This window comes from Vicugna pacos, chromosome X, assembly GCF_048564905.1.
Source record: "Vicugna pacos chromosome X, VicPac4, whole genome shotgun sequence".
NCBI classification, from domain to species: Eukaryota; Metazoa; Chordata; class Mammalia; order Artiodactyla; family Camelidae; genus Vicugna; species Vicugna pacos.
In genome coordinates, this window is record NC_133023.1 from 53,246 (window position 1) to 74,146 (window position 20,901).

Consider the following 20,901-nt stretch of genomic DNA (forward strand, 5'->3'; position numbering starts at 1 on the left):
GATTCTAAAGACATCTATATTAATTAGATCCACAAACTTCTACTAAACTTGATACCAGGTATTAACTTAATATTGAGTATTTTCCAGTTCACGTGAACCTGAAAGTCAATTCAGCCAGGTTTTATTTTAGAAGTATCTAATTTGTAAGTGCTTACTTTTGAGTGGCTAAGTAAAAACTGGCTCTTGCCATCTACCTCTGCTTGGACTAAATCATCAGCCACGGCAGCCACTGACCGAGCTCAGGATGGAGGTCAGGAATGAGGCAACCTGTGCTTTGGGAAAACTGGCTGAACAGGCCTTCACGTGGTTCGATATCTTCAGGACAAGATTTTATGACCCCAATTTTTGCACCTCCTCATTCTAGAAAAGCACTAAAATCATTAACAGTGGCATCTGCTCCTCAGGAACAGCAGCAGCCTCCGCCTAGATGTGTGCTTGACAGGACGTCCGCCTCCACTGAAAGCACACCTGGTACTGCGCTGCCCCCCTGCATCCTCAGAACAGCTTCTCAGAGCTTTCCGGGGTGCTGTCTCCCGGGCTATGGTTCTCATTCTGACCCCAATAAAACTTAGCCCACAACTCTCAGGTTGTGTGATTTTATTTCAGTCGACAAAGTCAATTAAGCAGAGCTCTTTTATAAATCTAATTTTGATATTTTCAGCAGTAGACACCTCACGTCTATAATGTGTACAGACGTATAAACAGACAAAACCAAAGATCTGTTATAGCTTCACTTCAAAGCCTTGTGCCCTGGATGACCGCCTCTTGGATGGCTCTGAGGGTCTGCTCCAGGGTGGGGGGGAGCCAGGATAAGCAGGGGCAGTTTTACATCAAAGACCAGGCAGTCAGAACATTAAACGTTGTTTGTTAACCGAAGAAAACCAGGCATCTCAAGGTAAAGAATTTAGCGTTGTTCTATGTATGGGAGGAGCAAACATCTGGGCTCCCTGAATTCGTTCCTTTGACAAACACCGAGCCGTTTAGGGCCAGTGTCCTGTCCTTTCCTGTTCTGAGTCCCCTCAGAGGGCACCGCTGTGAGTGGCTGCAGAGGCCGGGCTGCGGGCTGGTCTTCACTGGGGGGTGGGGCAGCCGCTGATGACTTGATGGCTCCAGCATTCTTTGTTTACTGATAAGATGTGCAGTATTTTTCATTAACACATGTCTGCTGTAAGCTACCTGCCCTGACCCGGCCTCTCCCCTTCCTCCCTGGACCCCTCTCCCAGGCCAGACGCATCTGTCCATCCACTGCATCCCCCTCTCACCTTGGGGCTGACAGGCCCCTCACAGGACTGTGGTCCTGCCACTCTCCACACCCCAGGAGGCAGCCCCGCCTGCCCTGGTGGCTGAGCCCAGACACCCGGGGCCTCCCAGTCCCCCACTTTCTTTGTACCCCAGTGACTGTCAGCTCCTCCTCTGGAGCCAGTCCCCACAGGACTTCCCCTCTACAGCCGTGGCCCAAGCTGGGTCTTGTGCCTGGCTCCTCCGTCAGGCCCTGACAAACCTCCTACCCCCATGGTGCATCTCACATCCCATCCCAGTGTGGACTTGCTGAAGCATCAGTGAGATGGTGGCTCCCTCCCACCTGTAATCCCTCACAGGTTCCCCACTCTGGCTGGGCCGTCTGCTGGGAGAGACACCCCACGAGGCCCCGAGAGTCCCTAGGCTGCTGGCTTCCGGGTTCCTTGACAGCACCTCCGTGGGCCACGTGCTGTGGGGCAGCCTGCCACTCTGAAACTGCTCTAAAGTCCATAAAACCCCGACTCCTGGGCTCTCTGTGTGCCTGGAGTCATTGACACCTTAACCGCCACCCCCATGGCAGGACCCTTCGCATACCTTCATTTCTGCAGCATAAAAATCTCTCTTTGTGTGTTTACCCTGGCAGAACTCATCGCCCCTGGAGATAGCCCTGTCCACAATACCCCAGGTGGACAGGCATCACATCCTGCCCTTATCAAAGTCGTGGACAGAGCTTACAGCCAATCAGGTACCTGTGCACAAACTGATCATGCAGCCCCCTCCCCCAGTAACAGACCCGGCACGCCCACCCTTGGCACACAGAAACACGCTTTCATCCATGTGGCCTGCTGTTGCCTATAGCAGCATGGCTGCTAAACTTCCCTAAACTTTCCTCGGTCTCTGGTAATTCTTTTACTTACCCACATCACTGGCCTGCCACAGCAGGTGACACAGCCCGAAACTGCAGAACTGCTGACCTCAGGAGGGGCTGGCACTGCGGCTGCTCCATAAAAGAGAGCAGAGGTGGCCTCCCCAGCTGGGACACAAACACTGCACGGCAGCCTCGCCCTCACTGTCACATCACCCCCGTGGGGCGTGAGGGGAGGAGGGACTGAGGCACGTGTTCGTTCCTGTGCAGGATGGTAGGCCCTCAGCTGTATCCCCCCAAATTCACATGCTAAATCCCTAACCCACAGGGCCCCAGGATGTGACTGTGTTAAAGATGGGGTTTTTAAAGAGGTGACCAAGGTAAACCGGGGCCACGAGGGTGGACTCTAATCCGATAGGACTGATGTCCTACAGGAAGAGATTAGGACACCCACAGGCACAGAGGGGAGACCACGTGAGGACATTCAGAGAAGACAGTCATCTACACGCCAGTGTGAGAGGACTCAGGAGAAGCTAGCCTGCATGCAGACACCTAGAGGTCAAACTTACAGCATCCGGGACTTGGGGAGGCCTGTGGTATTTGTTGTGGCAGCCCGAGCAGACTCACACGGGGTAAATCAGGTCTCAGACCAGACAGAGCCCACTCTCCATCCCCCTGTACCTGAGTTACAGGAGCCTCGGGGAGAGAAAGAGCTTCTGGCCTCAGTACAGCTGGGAGGGCTGCATGGAGGAGGCAGCCTGTGAGCTGGGCTGGAGGAAGGAGGTGGAGGGCAGAGTCCGGCAGGGGAAGCAGCTGCAGGAAGCAGACCCTGTGTTAGGCCCTGCAGCTTCTGCAACAGCTTCCACAGAAGTCTGGTAGGCCACAGTCCCACGTGGTCTCCCTGGGCTGGTGCAGGTGTGGGCAGGGCGGTTCCTTCGGGGGGCTCCAGGGGAGGGTCCCCGTCCTGTCTTTCCAGGGAGCCCTGCACCCTTGGCTCGGGACTATTGCCCCCAGGGCAAAGCCAGCAGTGGTGGGGGAGCCCTTCGCACAGAGTCGCTGACCCCCCTACTGCCCCTCATCCACATTTACAGCCCCGTGATTGCGCCGCCCATCTGGGCGATGAGAAAACTCCCCCGGCTCCACGCTCAGCTGTTCTGCAACCTAATTCCCCTCTGCCAGGGAGCCTGATGAAGTCCCAGGCTCCAGGATTTGACAACGTTGGGCCATGCTTCTGCCCCCTGGAGGCAGGAGGGTGAAGGGCAGGAGGAGACCTCACCTGGGGGAAGGTGGGCATTGGCCAGGAGGGACAGTCTAGTCTGCAGGCAGTGTGGGGAGCGGGGGGGTGAGGGGAGGAAGCCCAGGCCCCCTTTTACAAGCTCCACCTGGGGCCCTGGGCTGTGGAGGGCACAGAGGGGAGAGCTCGGGGCAAGAGGAGGAGGGGAGAGCAAAGGTGGGGGGAGGGCAGGAAATGTAAGGGGTGGGAGGTGGAGGGAGGGAGGCAGGGAAAGAGGAGTCAGATGGATGCTGTTGGACGGCTGAATGGACGTCCCCATAAGAGGACAGTGTCCCCAAGTCTACCTGCTGCGGTGACTGAGGGTCAAGGGTGCTGGTCAGAGGGCGAGAGAGGCCCCCTGGAGAACTCACTCAGTCAGCCCTCTGAGCTGCCCCGGTGTTTGTCCACGTGTCCCGTTGACCTCCTGCCAGCATGGAAGTCCGTAGAGGTGGACAAGGCTCTTTGCTGACTGGATGACTGACCAAGAGGAGCAGACGGGGATGAGGGTGTGTGAGGGACTGACCCTCCTGGGCTGTGGTCAGCTTGGGCCAGTGTCAGGGGTAGCCAGGTCTGCAGCTGTGGACATGCCCTCGGGACCCTCTTGTGCCCCTGAGGCCACACACTCTGGTCATTGCTGGGACAAGGGCCACTCAGGGCAGAAGGACCGGCACTTCAGTGGAGGACCTGGCCGTTTGCTGACCAATGTGCTCAGACATCAAAGGCACGGGCACCGCAGGGATGAGGAAACAGGGCCCTGTGCAGAGACTCTTGTTTGCTCCAGCGCTGGGGTCCAGTGACCACAATGATGGACAGTGGCCAGAGCTCGGCCAGGCAGCCAGGTCATCCTCACATCCAGTCCACTGACCTCTGGGCCCCACGGCCACACCCAGGACCTCCTGGGGCCCCCATCCTCTGACCTCTGGACCCTGAGGTCACACTCGGGACATCCTCCTGTCCCTGTCCTCTGACCTCTAGGCCTGATAGTCACGCTCAGACATCCTCACGTCCTGTCATCTGACCACTGGCTGCCCTGGTCACCGTCAGGACGGACCAGGTTCCTCCAGACTGCCCCCATGGTGGGGTCTCCTCTGGAGTTGCAGCGTTGCCTCCGGCCAGTCCTGGGGCTGGGGCAGGTCAGCCCTGGGAGGCGCTCCTCGCCCTCCTCCCGCCCTCGCGCCCCGCAGGAGTGGGTGTTCCTGGCGTCCAATCACAGGCAGGAGTGCTTTAGGAAGTGCCTGGGGCTCCCGCAAGAGAGACGGGGAAGAGGCTGGAGCTGCAGCCAGAAACACTGCTGGGTTCTGTGGCCGTGCGGTGAGTACCAGAGTCTGAATTCAGAGACCCCTGGGGAGAGGAGGCAGGCGTGCCTCCAGGTGGGGTGGAGGTCCTGGGTGTTCCGCCCTCCTGCCCCTCAGGTCCTGGCTCCTCCCTCCTCCCCGGGACCCAGAGGCCGGAGGGGCAGCGAGAGGGGCTGGAGGGCCAGGACCACCGAGGGAAAGCGTCCACTCGCAGGCACTGTGTCCCCGAACAGAGGTGTGAGCCCTGCTGGGCCAGAGCCCCTGAGCCCACAGGAGCCCACAGGAGCCCCTCAGGGGGGCCGTGACAACCCACAGTCTCCTGTGTCGCTGACCCAGTTAGCGGGGCGGTCGGGGTCGGAGAATAACTTGCTGACAGAGGTCCCTGTCCTGTCCTTGGGCTGCGGGGGCAGGGCCATCAAGGCGGGTTGGGTTCAGGAAACCGCTGAGCACTGGGGGGCCCAGGTGAGGACAAGTACTTTGAGAATGTCTGCGGGTTTGGCAGCACAGTGAGCGTTGCTACCCATTCATTCACCTGAGAACTATTTCCCGCGTGCCTGCTGCGTGCCCGTCACCACCTACAGACGTGCGTGGGGAGGGAGCCTCCCTGCAGAGTCACTGGTGGTGGCGCTTGTGTCTCACCTGGCCAGGGTGGGTCGGCAGGACTGGAATCTTAACTCATCCTGCACCCAGCAGGGTCCTCCCCACACGCTCGGCTTAGTCCTGTGTGGACTGAGCAGCAGAGGGGGGGTGGATCCCGCTGAGGACGGGCCCGTGCTCACGGGGGAGGCATCAGGGTGCTCGGGGTGGGGGGCACCCGCTGGCTGCCAGGTGTGCCGTCTGAGGATGGAGTTCGCAGCTGCGCCTGGGGAGTGGGGATCTCCTGGGCGCTCTGGGCTGGCACCAGAGCTGAGCATACTTGCCTGTGTGCTTGGGACCCAGAGAGCGGAGGTCTGCAGCATCTGGAGAGCTGGGGCAGAGGAAGTCTCTCCTGGACAGGAGTAAACCCACGTGTGAAGGCCCAGGCGTGGGGCTGGCGTGGAAGGTGGCCTGATGGCATGTGCACCAGAGGCCCCGACTCAGGAGGTGCCCTGAGCGGGGCTTCTGTGCAGTCTGAGGGCAGCGGGTACAGTTCGGGATGGGGAGGAGGGGACATGTGAGTGACCAGTCCTGGATCTGAACTGGGAAGGAGCGGGTCAGCACCCGGCTAACGAGCCCAGAGGGACTGGGTCTGTGTGTCCTGATCGAGAAACCGGGGGTCCTGAGTCTCAGCCGAGTCTTAGTGGGGAAGGGTCTCTGCTCAAAGCTGTCTCCCACATGCAGAGGGTGAGGGGCCTTCTGGACCCTCAGGTCGCCTTCAGCATTGGTGAGAGGGCCTTGTCCCTCTCCCAGGAGGGGAAACTGAGGCACAGGGGCTCAGGAGTGAGTCCAGGCTCTGGGTGAGTGGACAGGTGAAGACCAGGGTCTGCAGTGGGGGCCGCTGGGGACACAGCTTCTCAAAAGTCTGGGCTTGTGTTGGGGGAGTGTCATTTACAACAGCATCCCCTTCTTCCATGTCCCACGGCGAGTAAAGTGTTTTCATTCCTCTGTCCCTCCGCCTGCAGGACGGCCGCCTGTGCTGGGAGGGAGGGGAACATGTAGACCCTGGGATTTGACAGGAGGGACGGGACACCCAGACCCTGGGCTGTGATGTCAGGGAGGGGACACTTGGGTGCTAGGCTTCTTTTGAGGGGAGTAAGTTACAGGAAGGCAGCCAGGAAGCCCCAGTGAACAAGGGTGTTCAGCGGGGTTTGTTCAGCGAGCGTCTTTTCTGTCAGCGTCAGCCTCCTTCGCAGGAGGAAAGCTTGTGCCCGGTTCTAGAGGAGACCTGCGTCTGCTGGTTCTCTGTGGCCTTCAGCCCAAAGTAACCCGCGTGCCAGCGAGGCCCATGCTGGGGTGGCCTGCTCTGCTGCCCTCACTCTGCACTGACTCAGCAGGGTTCTTGATGAGACGGGGCTGTGCCCGCCCAACAAGGATGGGCCAAGGTCGAGGTGAAGGACAAGGGTGACACGTGGTCGAGGAGCGTCGTGGGCCCCTCCTGTGGTCCCGGGTGTGTGCCTGGTGTCTCTGTCCTGACCACCTCTTCTTCCTATAAGGATGCCAGTCCTATGGGACCAGGGCTCGCCCAAGTGGCCTCATTTTATCTTCGTCACCTCTGGGAAGGCCCATCTCCAAACACAGTCACATTCTGGGGTCCTGGGGGTCAGGGCTTCAGCATAGGAATTTGGGGAGCAGAGCTGAGCCCCTGATGGCATCCCACTGGGTGGAGGAGGTAGGCCGGCCGGCTGGACCCTAGTGGACGTGGTGCAGGCCTCAGCAGCTGAGGAACCTGGGGGGCCCGGTCCTGCCTGCTGCACCCCGAAGGACGCTTCTGTCAGCCTCCCTCCTGTACCTGTGTGGGTGTGAGCAGGGTACACACACCTTGTCTGCTTGTCCTGAGAATAAGGTCACCTCTACCCACGGTGGGCACTCAGGAAGCAGCGGCTACGGCTGTAATGGAAGGACCCACAAGGTCTCCTCCAGTCCACAGAGAGACCTGGGGGCACCAGGACCTAGGCAAGCAAGGTAGACACTGAGGAAATGCAGTCCCGTAGCTCACCTGCTCAGGTGGCCCCCTCCCCCGCTCCGCACTTCATCCCCGAGCCTCTCCGGTCCCGTTTTCTGCACCAGCACTAACAGGTGGAGGCAGAGCCCTGGAGAGCAAAGGTGGGGTGCTGACCTGGGCCCCAGGTTCCACCACCTCCAGGATGGAAGCCGCCACACCGGAGACCCCACAGGCACAGCCTGGGCCCCTTTGCAGTCCCCAGATGGGGCGGTCAGTGCATGACCAGAGGTCGGGGGGCCTCCGGAGGCCCGTCACCTGCTCTAGCCAGCCGGGAAAGTGGATTTGAGCTCCTGGGTCTGTCGTCCCTCTCCCTCTATGTCTCTCGCTCCCTTCCTCTTCCGCAAACCCTCTCTTCCCCACCCCCATCTGTCTGTCTGTCTGTCCCTCTGTCTCGGTCTCTGTCCAGAGGTCTTGTGTGTGTGTGTGGGGGGGGTGTGTGTGTGTTTCTCTGTCCAGAACTCTTGTCCACTCCCCACCACCCCATCCTACTTTCTGTTTGAAAGGAAGTCTACTGGTTCCTCTTTCTCAAAGCCATGCCTCCCTCCACGAGCACTGTGTTTTTTGGGTGCCCTGTTTTAATTATGTAAAACCTTATTTCCTGGGTCAGATCACACAGAGTTGGCCTCCATGGGTGGGCGAGTGAGCACATCTGGCAGCTCCCCGGGCCTGCACTGCACCACGGAGAACGCGGACTGGATGTCGGCGCTGTGCCCGCAGCTCTGGGACGTGCCCCTCCACCACCTCTCCATCCCAGGTGAGGCCCCTGCGTTCCCGGCGGGAGACAGGCCTGGGTGTAGGGACACCAGGTGGGACACGCGTGGCCACGTATACATGTACACACATGTGCACACACACACACGTGCGTACATGCACTCACATGCACACACCCGAGTGCCTTCCCTTCTCTGTCCACTTCCTTCCCGGGAAGCACATGGCACACCCCTGAGAGCATAGCTTCGGGGAGACGGGACGTCTGGGGGATTTGGGGTGATGTCCCCCTTGGCCGGCCAGCCCTCCCTCTGGGGCCCCGGGAATTTCAGGCTGCTTGTGCACACCCACGTTCCCCAGCAGAGCTCGTGTGGCATCTGTGCTTGAGCCTGGAGGGTTCACAGTTGGGTCCCGGCCCCGAGAGGCTCAGTCAGTGGTCCAGGGACTTTCTAAGCAAACTAAAGAAGCCTGGACTCGAGCCCATTTCATTGTCAGAAGTGCTGCAGAGCTCAGCCATGGACAGGTGTCTCAGCCTGGGTGGGGGCGAGCAGGAGAAGACCCCATGGTGACCAGGCAGGTGGCAGTGCCAGTGCCAGGGAGAGACATCTGCGCTCAGGACATTGCGGAGATGGCCACGGGCACCACGGCCGGGGTGAGGAGGGTCCCCGCCAGCCAACTCCGTCCCAGTGACCTCCTGAAGGTGCACACGCTCTTTGTTCTCACCCGCACTCCTCCAGACATGTGGAGGCCGGGCACCTCGCTGGCCTCTGTGATGCCCAGCACTGCCCGCTGGCTGTCCGGGCCCGTCTCTTGTTTGCAGGGACTGTTGGACAAACAGAAAACACTGTTTCCGTTGGACGGCCAGCTTTGTGCTATTTCTTGCTGTGGGACATTGTCCATTTGTTTTGCTTCCTTGATGACTTTCGGGTTCTGTGCTGCCCTGCCCTCTGTAGGGGGAGGGGCCCCAGGCCCACTCGTCCCTTCGGGGTGTGGGACAGGCAGAGAACTGCCCGCAAACTTGGGTGCAGGGTCAGCCAGCCGCAGCCCTGCTCTCTCTAACCTCTGCTGAGCGCGTCCCTGGTGGGGACGGGGCTGCGGGGACAGAGTTGTGGGGACAGGGCTGTGGAGCAGCTGGAGGACATTGCAGGAAGAGAGCCCCCAGGCCCTCAGGCCTCCCAGCCACAGAAGGGCCCTCTGTGGCTCTCCTGACCCAGGCCTCATCAAGACCCCCAGGCTGTTCGGGGACGTGGATCCATGTGACCCTAGCCCCAGCTGCGGGAGGAGCCCCCACTGGGAGGAAAGCTGGCCAGATGGACAGGGAGGAGAGAGGGCTGAGGCGCAGGGGGTGGCGTGGACCGGCCTCTGAACAGGGGCTCCGGCTCCGCCCCTCCTGGGAGACCCCTCTCCCCTGACCCGTGGACTGCCCGCCTCTGCTCAGGAGAAGCCTACACCCCAGGCACATCCTGGCGCCCTGGGCCAGGCCTGGGGGCTGTGCCTCAGCCTTCACTCCTCCAGGGGTGTCTCAGGACCAGCAGACACGATTCTCTCTGGCGTGGGGTCCCCCGGACCCCCCATCACAAGAGGCAACATGTGGTGCCTGGACAGACCTGCCCCACTGGTCTCATGTCCTGCAGCAGGTTCTGCAGGCCCTGCGTGGCCCTCGATGCTCTCCCACACTGCCCACAGTCCCCACCTGTGGGGGTCCGTCCCCCCGCTGCCCGCAGTCCCCACCTGTGGGGCTCCGACCGCCTGGCTCCTACTTGCTCAGTGTGAGGGCGCTGGTCCTGGAACGATACTCCCTGGAAACGTGGGAGAGAAGAAAGGAGTAAGTGTCCTTCACGCTCTCAAATGAATTTATAGATTTGGTGGAGGAATGACTTACGTACGACTTCGTGCTATTTTTGACAGTTTTTTAAGATGCAATTTGCATACAACGCAGTTCACCCATTTACAGTGCAGAGTTCAGGGGCTTTTAGCATATTCACAACACTGAGGCACTGCCCCCTCTGTCTAGTTTCAGAACATTCTCATCCCTGTGCACATTAAATCATCACTCCCCTCCCCCTCCCCCAGCCCCTGGCACCACTAACCACTTCCTGTGACTGTGGATTTGCCTGTTCTGGGCGTTTCCTGTAACTGGAATCACATACTGTGTGTCCTTCTGTGTCTGCTTCTCTCACAGAGCATCCTGTGTTCAGGGTCCACCCACGCTGCAGCCTGTGTCAGAGCTTTGCTCCTTTTCCTGGCTGACTAATATTCCCCATGTGTTCAAGGACCTCATTCTGCTCATCCATCCGTCACTGGATGGACACTTGGAAGGTTTCCACCTTTGGGCTGTGTGACTAGTGTTGCTATGTCCGAATACTTGTTTGAAAATCTGTTTTCATTTTATACTCTGCACACTCAGAGCCAAACTTTAAGAGCATAGCTGATGCACCAGAAGGACATGAAAAGAGAAAGAGGTGGGCCCACCATGCGAATCACTCCTCATCAGTTCCTTGTGTGCCTCCAATATTAAATGTGCATGGAGTCCCACTATGCAGACTGTGCGATTAATTTAACCAACACCCACTGAGGATCACGTAGGCCTTTCCCGTCTTGTTTCACCAAAAAGCGAGGTGGAAAGCCCCATGGCGCACGTGCAGACCCGGAGCAGCTCCCTGTGGAAGGACGCAGGTTTCGCACCTGGACACCCCTTTGCCCAGTTCTTCCTGGAGGGCAGTGATGGCTTCCACCAGTCCCCGAGTCTTTGCTCACAGGACATATCACCTGTGGGTCAGTGATGGCATCTCATCCCTCATCACTTGTGCTTCCTTCATGGCTCCTTCTGTCCCAGGTTTTCTCAGGAATCATGTAAATGTGGCAGACGGCACAGACCCCTCGTGTGTTGCCCCGCCACGTAGCCCCATGGCCCTGGCCGACCCGCGCTCCCCTGGGGAAGCAGCCTTGCTCCGCTCCCTTTCACCCCAGTTCAGTGCTGCCTCCCCCAGGCTTTCTACTTGCAGCATGTCCTCTGGGTACCTGCTCTCACTCAGCAGGCTTTCTGAGAATCACTCACGTTTTCACATCCGCCAGAGGTTTTCTTCCGTAACAGTGTGGCTTAAGAGAAATTAAATCCTTGACTCGTTTGCAGTTCATTTTCCTGGGGCACGATCCAGTCTGCATTTTTCCAGATAGCAGCCCAGGTGTCCCATCAGCTGGATTCCCAGCATGGCCCGAGTCCGATCCCTGGCATGACTTGGCCAACTTCAGAGAGGACAGGGACCCGTGGATGCAGGACTGGGAGGAGCGTAACAAAAACGCTCCAGTGACAGCTGTTGGGTACACGTGTTCATAAACATCCAGGGAGCGACTCGGCCGTTACGGCTAGGGCTCCCTGTGTACAACACGCTGACGGTAGCCTGTTACGTAAGAAAGCAGATGAAAATTACGTAGTTTGATCCTGTTGTTTGTTTAAAATATTTGTAAGTGTATATTTACATATAATAATGGATTGTCTCCACATATAAACAGATTCATTTATATAATATGTATAATGTGTATAATATGTAATATAAAAAGACATATAAATTTCTGTATCTCAGTAGAGAATTTTAATTTTTTTTAATTACCTATATGTTCTCATTTTTCTGCAGTTAACGTGTATTCCTGGGTGTGTGAGTTCCCGCCCGTCTCTGCTTCCGCCTCCACGTGGCTTCTCCTCTCTGTCTTTCTTTCCTCTTCTGTCTCTTCTAAGGACACTGTCCTTGGATGCAGGGCCACCTCCTCCAGGAGGACCTCCTCTCAGGTCCTTCACTTTATCACATCTGCAGACACCCTATGTCCAGTTAAGATCATGGTCCCCAGCCCACGTGGGCGTGAGTTTCGGGGCCACCACTGCCTGCCGGTGCTGTGCGCTTGTCTCCCGTGTGCAGCTCTGGGCACAGAGCAGGAGGAAGAGGCTAATGGGTGACATGTCCCTCGGGTTTTCCTCCAGGGAGCCACGACACCATGACATACTGCCTGGACAAGAAGTCCCCCATTTCCCACAATGAGTCACGGCTGCTGCAGTTTCTGGGCAAGACCCTGCCATGTGTCACTCTCCCCGTGGTGCTGAAGTGGTCCATCACCCAGGTAGGGGTCTTGGGTGTCGGGGGGGGCTCCCTCTCTGTGGTGCTGAAGTGTCCATCAGCCAGGTAGGGGTCCCGGGAGTTGGGGGACAGCGTCCTCATCCCTGTTGGGGAAATAGGATTGAAGACAAACCCCCTCAGAGCCAGAAAGCCTCCCAAACAGATAGGGGAGAACAAGGTGTTACTGGGAGCACCGCAAAGCCAGGACGGGGCGCATGTCAGCTGAAGAGACGCTGAAGAGACGGAAGATCTGCTCCCTTTGTGCAGCGGAGACGAGACCCCCCGCCTGACCATGTCCACGTGACAACCACTGAGGGAGGTGCCGGTCTGCATCTGGAGCAGGGAGGTGGGCGTTTTCTTCCCCACGTGTCTCAGACACACACCCAGGCCTGGAGAAAACGTGCCAAGGTGCCGGGCTGGCCAGAGGTCTCCTTGGAAAGGTGTATGTGCATCTGAAAAAGTGGCCAAATACCTACACTTACATGTTTTCTCCTGGAAACTCCGCAGGGACGGGAGTGAGGGAAGCTGGGTCTGCCCTGACTCGGCAGGAGCATGGACTTCTCCTTTTCTGTCTGTTTGCCTCACATCCTCCTCTGGCAGCCCTTCCCCCGTGTTGACGGCAGGGAGGCAGGGACGGGGGGTTTAGGGACGGGAGAGCAGCTGGGAGGGGGCGTGGAGAGGAAAGGGCCTCCCAGAGTCACCTAGGGGCCCAGAGCTGCCTGTGGTCCCTCATCCTGCACACACGTTAGCCAGAACCCCGGGCTGGGGGAGGGAGCACGCGGGGCGCGGGTGCTGGCGGGGACACCAGCGCACCCCGGGGGCCGCCGACCCCCAGCCCCCTCTGCCTGCGCTGGGGCCTCCATGTTCCTGCCTTTCTGCCCCCAGAGGCTAGTCCTCCCAGCGGTTGACTGGCTCCCAACCCCCAGCTCTCCTTTGTAATTGCTTCCTTCTGGGAGTTTCAGTCACACCCAGGGCTGCCGAAATCCCACTGGGGATGTGCGGGGGCAGAGAGGGAGGTCTGGAATGTTGGGAAGCAACATTCCTGACTTGCGTCAGGCACCTGCAGCTGGAGCCTCGCACGGGCAGCCCAGACCCCCAGGAGGGGCAGCAGGTCGTCTGGAGCACAGGAGTCCCGCAGTGCTGGGGTCCCACGGGGATGGGGTCCTGCCGTGCTTGGGTGATGGGGAGCTCCGGGGGGGAGGTGCTGGGGGTGGGTGGCACTGCAGGAAAGGCTGGAAGCCTTCAGGGACCTGGCAGAGAGAGAACCACAGAGGCCTGTGGGGAAGGATCCGGCCACAGGGCAGCAGTGCCATCCACACAGCTGACCGGAAGGTCTTTGGATCCGGAATATCCGGAGTCATCAGAAGGGGCTGAACATGTAATGTTCACAGGAAGACAGGACAGTGTGCGGGGGGGTGGCGGGGATGGTCGCTTACTTCTAACAGGAACGCCTGGTGGGGGGCGTGCACCCCAGCCCGAGGGAGGGTCCTCTGCAGGGTCCAGATCTCAGCACAGGCCTGGGCGGCAGGGTCACTCCCGTGCGAATTCCATTGTCCCCGTTAGACTTCTCTGAACACTGGAAGAATGAGTGCCCATTTCTCAGCCGGAAAGCGTAGACTCTAAATACCTGGAGGGCATTTCAGAGGGGAAAGTCGCTTTCCGCAGCCCCTCCACCCAGAACCCTAACCACAGGAGAGGCAGCCGTGTAACAGGCCTGTGCCGAGGCCCCTCCGGCCGCTCTGCGCGGCTGCAGCGCAGGGTGGAGCGCAGGGCCCCGCCGCGCCCAGAGCAGGCCTCTTCGTACCCTCCCGGGCCAAGGTTTCCTCATCTGCCAACAGGGGTCGAGCAAGAGGGAACCGAGCTCCCTGCAGGGACACCCGGGGTGTGAGACTGCGCTCACTTAGATTCTTGCTTTCTTCCTCCTCGTCCTGTGTGCAGAGCACTCGGTGCCACCTCTTTTACTCTTCAGGTCAACGCTGCTCTGCCCGTTATTTTGGGCAGAGGGGGTACCGTTTCCCTTCTGTTTCCTGTCTTTTCCGTTTTTCCGTTACTGCTCCGTGTCGAGGACGCAGCACCGTCTTCTCCGCTTCATGTTAGTGTTGCTGTTGCCTTGTCCTCTCGCTGTGTGAGGAGGGGGCGCCTTTCCTTCTCTTTGCCCCCTCTCTGGGCTCCTTGCCTCTCCTAGTGCTGTGTGGGGGGTGGGGACCTCCCCTCCAGTGCCTGTCCCTGTGTGGCCGGATGTCCGAGGGTCCAGGTGGGGGGTCCTGGAGCCTGGCCTGGGGCTGCTGAACCCAGAGGGGTTCTGCCCAGTGACTGGCTGGGAAAAGGGTGAGGTGGGACCCTGCACGGACGTCCTGAGACCTACGTCAGGGCCCCAGGCATTTCCTGGAGGACGGGGCCTCACCAGGCGCAGTCTGTGGCTCCACAGGGCCAGCGTCCCCGGGAGAGGGTTCCGGATGCAGGGTCCCCCCGAGTGGCTGCCTGAGCCCCGGCAGCACCACAGCTATTGCTCTGACTCTGGACAGCACGGCCATCAGACGGCCTCCCCCAGCACCTTCCCAGCCCCAGAGGGCAGCGGTAAGGTGGAAGCCGCTCTCTGTCCCCAGCAGAGATGACCGACCTCTGTCTGCAGGTGCTGACCGTCACGGAGCAGCTGGACGCTGGGGTGCGGTACCTGGACCTGCGGGTCGCGCACATGGAGGAGGGCTCCGAGAGGAACCTGCACTTCGTCCACATGGTGTACACGACCGCGCTGGTGGAGGTACGGGGGGTGGGGTGCAGAGGCCCCACCAGCCAGGGACACCCGTGTCCACTCTAGGCAGGAGCCGGAGGACTTTAAGGGGACGACCATGTCCACCCCAGGTGGGAAGAGGCTGGCCTCTAAGGGGACGGACACACGTCCACCCCGGATGGGAGAGGGCTGGCTTCCGGCAGCCAGTCAGCTGGAATTCCTGACCAGCATGTGCTTCTGTGTTTGCACTGGTGCCCTGGCCTCTGCCTTGCCTCCTGGCGTCTTGCTAAGTGGGATACATCTTCCTGCGTCCAGTTTGGGGGTTTTCAATCCATCCTCTTGGCTGCTGGATAAGTCACCTCCTGCTCCACCCCTCAGTCCCCCGTGAACCCCTGCAGGCCCCCAGGGATCTGGAGGCCGTGTCCCTGGGACGTCACTCTGCACATCACCTGCTGGCCCTCTCACGCTCCCCACAGCTTCCGGACCTCACACATTTACACAAGCGGTGTCCTCTGGAGTGTGCGCACTCACGTGCATATCTGTGCACATGCAGGCACCAACGTACGTGCACATACACGTGCACCTGCAGGCACGCACACAAGGGCACACGCATGCACACACACACGTCTCCCCCAGAGCAAGGACAAGCTGGCCCGGATGTCACCTGGGTGAGGCTGCCTCCCTCGAGGGCAGCTGCCCTGCTTCATGTCTGTGTGTCCAGGACCCGGGGAGGAGGGGATTGCCTGGGGAAGCCCCTTCTCACCCCTCACGAGGTAGCCTTCCCCAGGGAAGCCCCCACTCCCCTCTCACGACCGCCCCTCCGCCCCGCCCAGGACACGCTCACGGAGATCTCCGAGTGGCTGGAGAAGCACCCGCGGGAGGTGGTCCTCCTGGCGTGCAGGAACTTCGAGGGGATGACGGAGGACCTGCACGAGTATCTGGTCACCTGCATCAAGAACATCTTTGGGGACATGCTGTGTCCCCGAGGGGTGAGAAGGGTCACGGCCTCCCCACACCTCTCCATGGCGGGGGCGGCGGGGACGATGGGGAGGGCGGGCTGGGTTCTAATCACAGGCTCCACCCGCTCACTTGGCCCCGCCCTGCATCATGCGGACATCATTCTGGTGCCAATGGGGCCGCTACCAGGGTCCTCTGGACGCCCAGTGAGGAGACCGCTGTGCTCAGGTGCACAGTGTGGCCCAGTGCGGTGCCTGTGCTGGGACGGCGTCCCAGGTGACATCATGGGTGCAGCTGCTTCTCTGGACCAGGGGTCACGCGGTGCTTGTGCAGAAGTCTGCAGTGTTTTCATTCCCCGTGTCCGTGCTGAGTGTCCTCTGGTCTGTCCTGGGGCTGTTGCTCACAATCGGAGCCTCAGAACAGCAGACCTTCATGTCTCCCAGTCCTGGAGGCTGGTGTCCGAGACCAGGTGTGAGCAGGGCTGGTGTCTCCTGAGCCCTCTCCCCTTGGTGTGCAGACGGCCAACTCCACCCTGTGTCCTCACGTGGGCGTCCCTCTGCATGTGTCTGGGTCCTCATCTCCTCTTCTTACAAGGACCCCAGTGCTATAGGATCAGGACCCACCCTAGGGACCTCATTTTACCTTCCTCACCTCTTCAAAGACATATCCCCAGTACTCACCCACCACCATCTCCTCACAGACACCCCAGTATCTCCACCCACCACTGTCCTCTCACAGAACCCACTGCGCTACGTCTCACGGGCGCCCTGGTGATCCATCCCTCCAGGAGGTGCCCACGCTGCGCCAGCTGTGGTCGCGGGGCCAGCAGGTCCTGCTGTCCTACGAGGACGAGACGTCCGTGAGCCGGCACGTGGAACTGTGGCCCGGGATCCCTTACTGGTGGGGGAACCAGGTGAAGCCCCAGGACCTCATCCGCTACCTGGAGCACATGAAGAGCTGCGGCCGCCCAGGTGCGTGATGCCTTCTGCGCGGAGGTGCCACGTGCTGCCAGGTGCACAGTTTGCTTTGGGGCCCACGTGAAAGAAATATGCTGTGTGTGTACATGTACATGCACAGGTGTGTGCACGTGTGCGTGTCTGTACACATACATACGTGTAATGCGTGCACACCCACACATAGCCATGCACGTGCCTGTGTAATGGACACACGCCAACATATGTGGGCATGCATCTGTGTACACATACACAAGCATACAGGCCCGTGTGCACACACACACATGTACACATGTGTATGTCCCATGTGGACTATTTGTGTACAAACACGTACAGACTTGCATGTGTACATGTGTGTCTATGCACACACACCCATGCATACCAGTCAGTGCACACACATACACCCCCCCAAATCTATATGAGGTTCTATGTGTGCACCCGCACCCTTGCATGCACGCACACACACACACACACACACAGCACTGACATGGCTGTGTAAACAGAGCAAACCCAGGGAGGTCCACCGCCCCTGTCTGCTCTGCAGGTGAGGCTGTGCCGTCCAGCAGGACTGACCGTGTCCACGTGCACGTGGCTTTCACTCGGTCATATGGTCTATGTCTCCCTGCACATAGGCCTCAGGGACAGGAGTGCCTGGCGTTTCTGTCATGGGCGCTGCTAAGGGTGTACACTCGTTAGCCTGTTTTCATGGCAGATCTTGAGTGGCCCCGCGACTCTGACGGCAGATGGACCAGGGGAGGGAGACACTCAACCATATGCCCGGCAGCTCCACCTCCTCCCTGTCTCTGCCTCTGCATCTCTGTCGCTCCTTCCGTTTGTGCCTCCGTCTCTGCCCCTCCCTCTGCGTCTCTCTGTCTCTGTGTCTCTGTATCTCCCTCTGTCTGTCTCTCTCTGTCTCTGTCTCCCTCACCCTGTCTCTCTGTCACATTTTGCTCCCTCAGTTCGGGGTGCCTGTGGCCGAGCTGTGCACCGGGTGCTGGCCTCCTGCTCTGGGGAGGGGCCGGGAGCGAGGGGATCGCATCCCCCCCACAGTGACTGTGTTCTGGCTGCGGGTGTCTCCGGCGGGGTCCCCTGCTTCATCTTCGTGGGTTGTTGGTTCCTTTAAGGAAAGCAGCCCTTTTCTGGCTGCTCGGAGGGTCAGCGGTGTTTCTGCGTTGCTGCACCGTTGGTTTGATGACGGGGAACTTGTGTCGCCCGTGGTTCACGGTGCAGGCGTTTGCACCTACGGCCAAGGGCAGGGCTGCTGGGGGACGCCTGGGGTCCCAGGGCCCACTGCCCAGTGTCCTGTCCTGGGTCCTGCTGCTGATTGACTCCTGGCCCGTTCTGCATGGTACCATGTGTAGCGAGGAGGTGGCGGTTTTCGCTGCGCCAACGTGATCGATGACGGTTTTACTCAAATGACCCCACGGTGTCCCCGCAGACACGTCTGCTGGTGTCTGGGGCCTGCTTCTGCCCAGGCTCCCTCTGACCCGTTTCCACTAAAACAGCAGCTGTTTGCAGCCTGGACACTGACCTCTGGACACTGACCTCTGGGTTCCCTGTTTGTCTCCTGCTGTTTCCCCAGAAGAAATCCCGGCTTTGGGGGTGCAGCTCTGGGGCCCTGTTGTTGAGAACAGCCAAGTGGTGGGATCTGGGGTGTGGGGGGCCTGGCGCCCCCCTGGCTGGACCTTGAAATCAGCCAGGTCCCAGGCCTGGTGGTGCCAGGATGTTCGGGAAGCGTCCAGGGTGAATGCCCGTGGTTGGATGAATGGACAGACAGACGTGGTCTGTCCACACAGTGCAGTGCTGTTTGTGGAAAGGAGTGAGCTTAGCACGTGCGCACGTGGATGGATCTTAAAAACAAGGTCCAGTAGGTCGGACACAGGGGGACACGCGGTGTGTGATTCCACGTACAGGAAACGCCCAGGACAGGCGAACCCACAGGCGGAAAGTGGGTTCGTGGTGCCAGGGGCCGGGGGCTGGGGGTGACTGCTCACGGGGACGGGGTCTCCTCTGGGGGGTGAGAAGGTTCTGGAAGCAGACAGAGGTGGTGGCTGCACAGCGTCGTGAATGTGCTAAAACCACGAGCTGTAAAAAGGCCGTGTGAATGTTACTGCCATTTTTGAAAACCGCACCCGGGGCCTGCCTGGTTCTGACCTTTGCGAGGCCCTGACCTCCCACACGGCGGCCTTTCTGCAGCCCCACGAGCTGAGCCACGTGTCGTTAGGGAGCAGGGCCAGCTCGGAGGCAGCCCAGGGCGGCTGGGTGAGGCGGGGCCTCCCTCCCTCCCGGCTCTGGCTGAGGAGCTTGGACAGAGGGTGGAGTCAAGAGTCTGCGGCAGCAGGATGGCCCCTGCGCCCGACCTGCCCGCGGTGCGGAGCGCCAGGCCACAGGGGCGCCCACACCTTCACTGGGCCCGGCCCTCCCCCGACACACCGACTCCTGGGCCACGGCCGAGCGTCTGCACTTCCAAGCCCCAGGGGCCCCCTTGGAAGCTAGGGGGTGCAGACTCCGTACGTGGGGGTCTCCTTTAGCTGCTGTGACAGAGCCCACAAACCGCGAGGACTGAGCAGACGAGTCCTGGCTCCGGCCCACGTGTCCCAGGGCCGCGTCAGTGTGGGCAGGGCTGGTCCTTCTTAGCTCCAGGGGACTCTGCTTCCGGCCTTTCCGGCTCCAAGAGGCCTTGCACCCCGGACTGCTGAGCCCAGGTCACACCCTCTTCCCTCCCTGACTCCACCCTCGTCTCCCCTCTTCCTGCTCTGTCTTCCGCCTCCCACTGCCTGGCCCTGTCGCAGCCCTGGGATGACGTGCAGGGCCCCAGATAATCCAGGTTCCTCGCCAGCTCACGAGCCTCAGATTAGTCATGCCTGCAAGCTCTGTCCCGCCACGTCAGCTCACACGTTCACAGGTTCCGGGGGTTAGGATTTGAAACTGGGGACAGTGGTCTGTGTGCCACATGGGGATCAGGACGTGGATGTTTCTGGGGACAGTATTCTGTCCACCACCCTGTGTAACAGGAGAAAGGCAGTGAACTGACAGCCCGTGAGCCCTGCCGTGAGAACTCAGTCTCTGTCCGAGATCTGAGAGTCTGACGACGACAAAGACGGCACACGAGGGTGGGCTGACGGGCGCAGCCGGGACTCGTGGCACCGCGCCCTCTGACCTCCCTACTCGTGGGCACCGCGCCCTCTGACCTCCCTACTCGTGGGCACCGCGCCCTCTGACCTCCCTGTTGCAGGCGGGCTGTTCGTGGCCGGCATCAACCTGACGGAGAACCTGGAGTACATCCTCGCGCACCCGACCGCGTCCCTGCGGAAGCTGACGCTCCCCAGCCTGCCGTACCTGGGCGCGTGGGTGCGGGAGCAGTGCCCGGGGCCGGGTGCACGGTGCACAAACATCATCACCGGCGACTTCATCGGGGCGGACTCGCTCGTCAGCGACATCATTAGACTCAACCAGAAGCTGCTTCAGGGCTGACGGTGCGACCTGTTCGAGCTCAGCACGCGGAGCTGCCACGGCTGCTCCTCCACCCCAGGCGGTCGGCCCCGGCGTTCCCCCGCACTTGGGTGAGGAGAGCGGGTCCCGCCAGGCGGGCGGGGCCCTCGGTGCCTCCCGGCCCTCTGTCTCGGTGTCTCTGGGGTGCAGTCAGCACGTCAGGTGGAGATTAAAGGTGATTGCACGATCGCATCCTCAGAGGGAATTACCTGGGTCGTGGGGTCTGTAGGCTCCGCCCGGCTGTGCTGCGGGGGGCGGGGGGGCGGAGCCCAGGGGCGGCCCCGCCCCGGGGGCTAGAGCAGCGCATGACACCCCCAGCTCGGGGCCGTGGAGCCCTCAGGGCACTGTGGGACGGCACTGAGCCGGCTGGGGTCCTACTGAGAAGACCGTCTGATCAGGTAGCGACGGATAACCCGCTTCTAACCAGTGAAGTCACGCCTGTCCCCTTTCCCCAGGCCCACGGGCTCCTTCGGGAGTCACTGTTTACTGTGGTTTTCCCAGCTGTCGGAGGAGTGGCTGTAAGGGGCTGTTTGGAGTTTTGCTACAAAGATGAACATGAACCGTGTTCAGCACAGGCCTCCTCCCATCCCCAGAGCCCGGTTGTAATGTTTTCTTCATGCAAGTGTGAGGACTCAGGT

The 20,901-nt window shown here is 60.2% G+C and overlaps 1 protein-coding gene and 1 long non-coding RNA gene across 3 annotated transcripts; one reads left to right on the forward strand and one right to left on the reverse strand.

Annotated features, from left to right (window-relative positions):
• Positions 1-4,602: 4,602 nt before the first annotated feature.
• PLCXD1 (phosphatidylinositol specific phospholipase C X domain containing 1) lies at positions 4,603-20,455 on the forward strand. Of its 2 annotated transcripts, XM_006210169.4 has the most exons (7): positions 4,603-4,688; positions 7,921-8,067; positions 11,998-12,134; positions 14,763-14,891; positions 15,695-15,850; positions 16,606-16,789; positions 20,007-20,455. In XM_006210169.4, the coding sequence occupies exons 2-7, from the start codon at positions 7,941-7,943 to the stop codon at positions 20,243-20,245; spliced, it is 972 nt and encodes a 323-aa protein (XP_006210231.1). In that variant the 5' UTR covers positions 4,603-4,688; positions 7,921-7,940; the 3' UTR covers positions 20,246-20,455. The 2 variants fall into 2 exon arrangements, with proteins under 2 accessions (XP_006210231.1, XP_072812174.1); XM_072956073.1 differs by lacking the exons at positions 4,603-4,688; positions 7,921-8,067; positions 11,998-12,134 and adding an exon at positions 13,110-13,241.
• On the reverse strand, positions 8,074-20,252 carry LOC140691843 (uncharacterized). Its single transcript, XR_012067488.1, has 3 exons — positions 20,111-20,252; positions 9,753-9,820; positions 8,074-8,844 (listed from the first exon to the last, which is right to left on the reverse strand). It is a non-coding gene; the product is annotated as an uncharacterized lncRNA (long non-coding RNA).
• Positions 20,456-20,901: the final 446 nt, after the last annotated feature.

Excerpts from the sequence above, each read along its gene's own strand:
- PLCXD1 (XM_006210169.4), top strand. The coding sequence starts at position 7,941 with ATGGGTGGGCGAGTGAGCACATCTGGCAGCTCCCCGGGCCTGCACTGC. Across the intron at positions 8,068-11,997 it reads CCACCACCTCTCCATCCCAG|GGAGCCACGACACCATGACA; the intron begins GTGAGGCCCCTG and ends GTTTTCCTCCAG. Across the intron at positions 16,790-20,006 it reads GAAGAGCTGCGGCCGCCCAG|GCGGGCTGTTCGTGGCCGGC; the intron begins GTGCGTGATGCC and ends TCCCTGTTGCAG.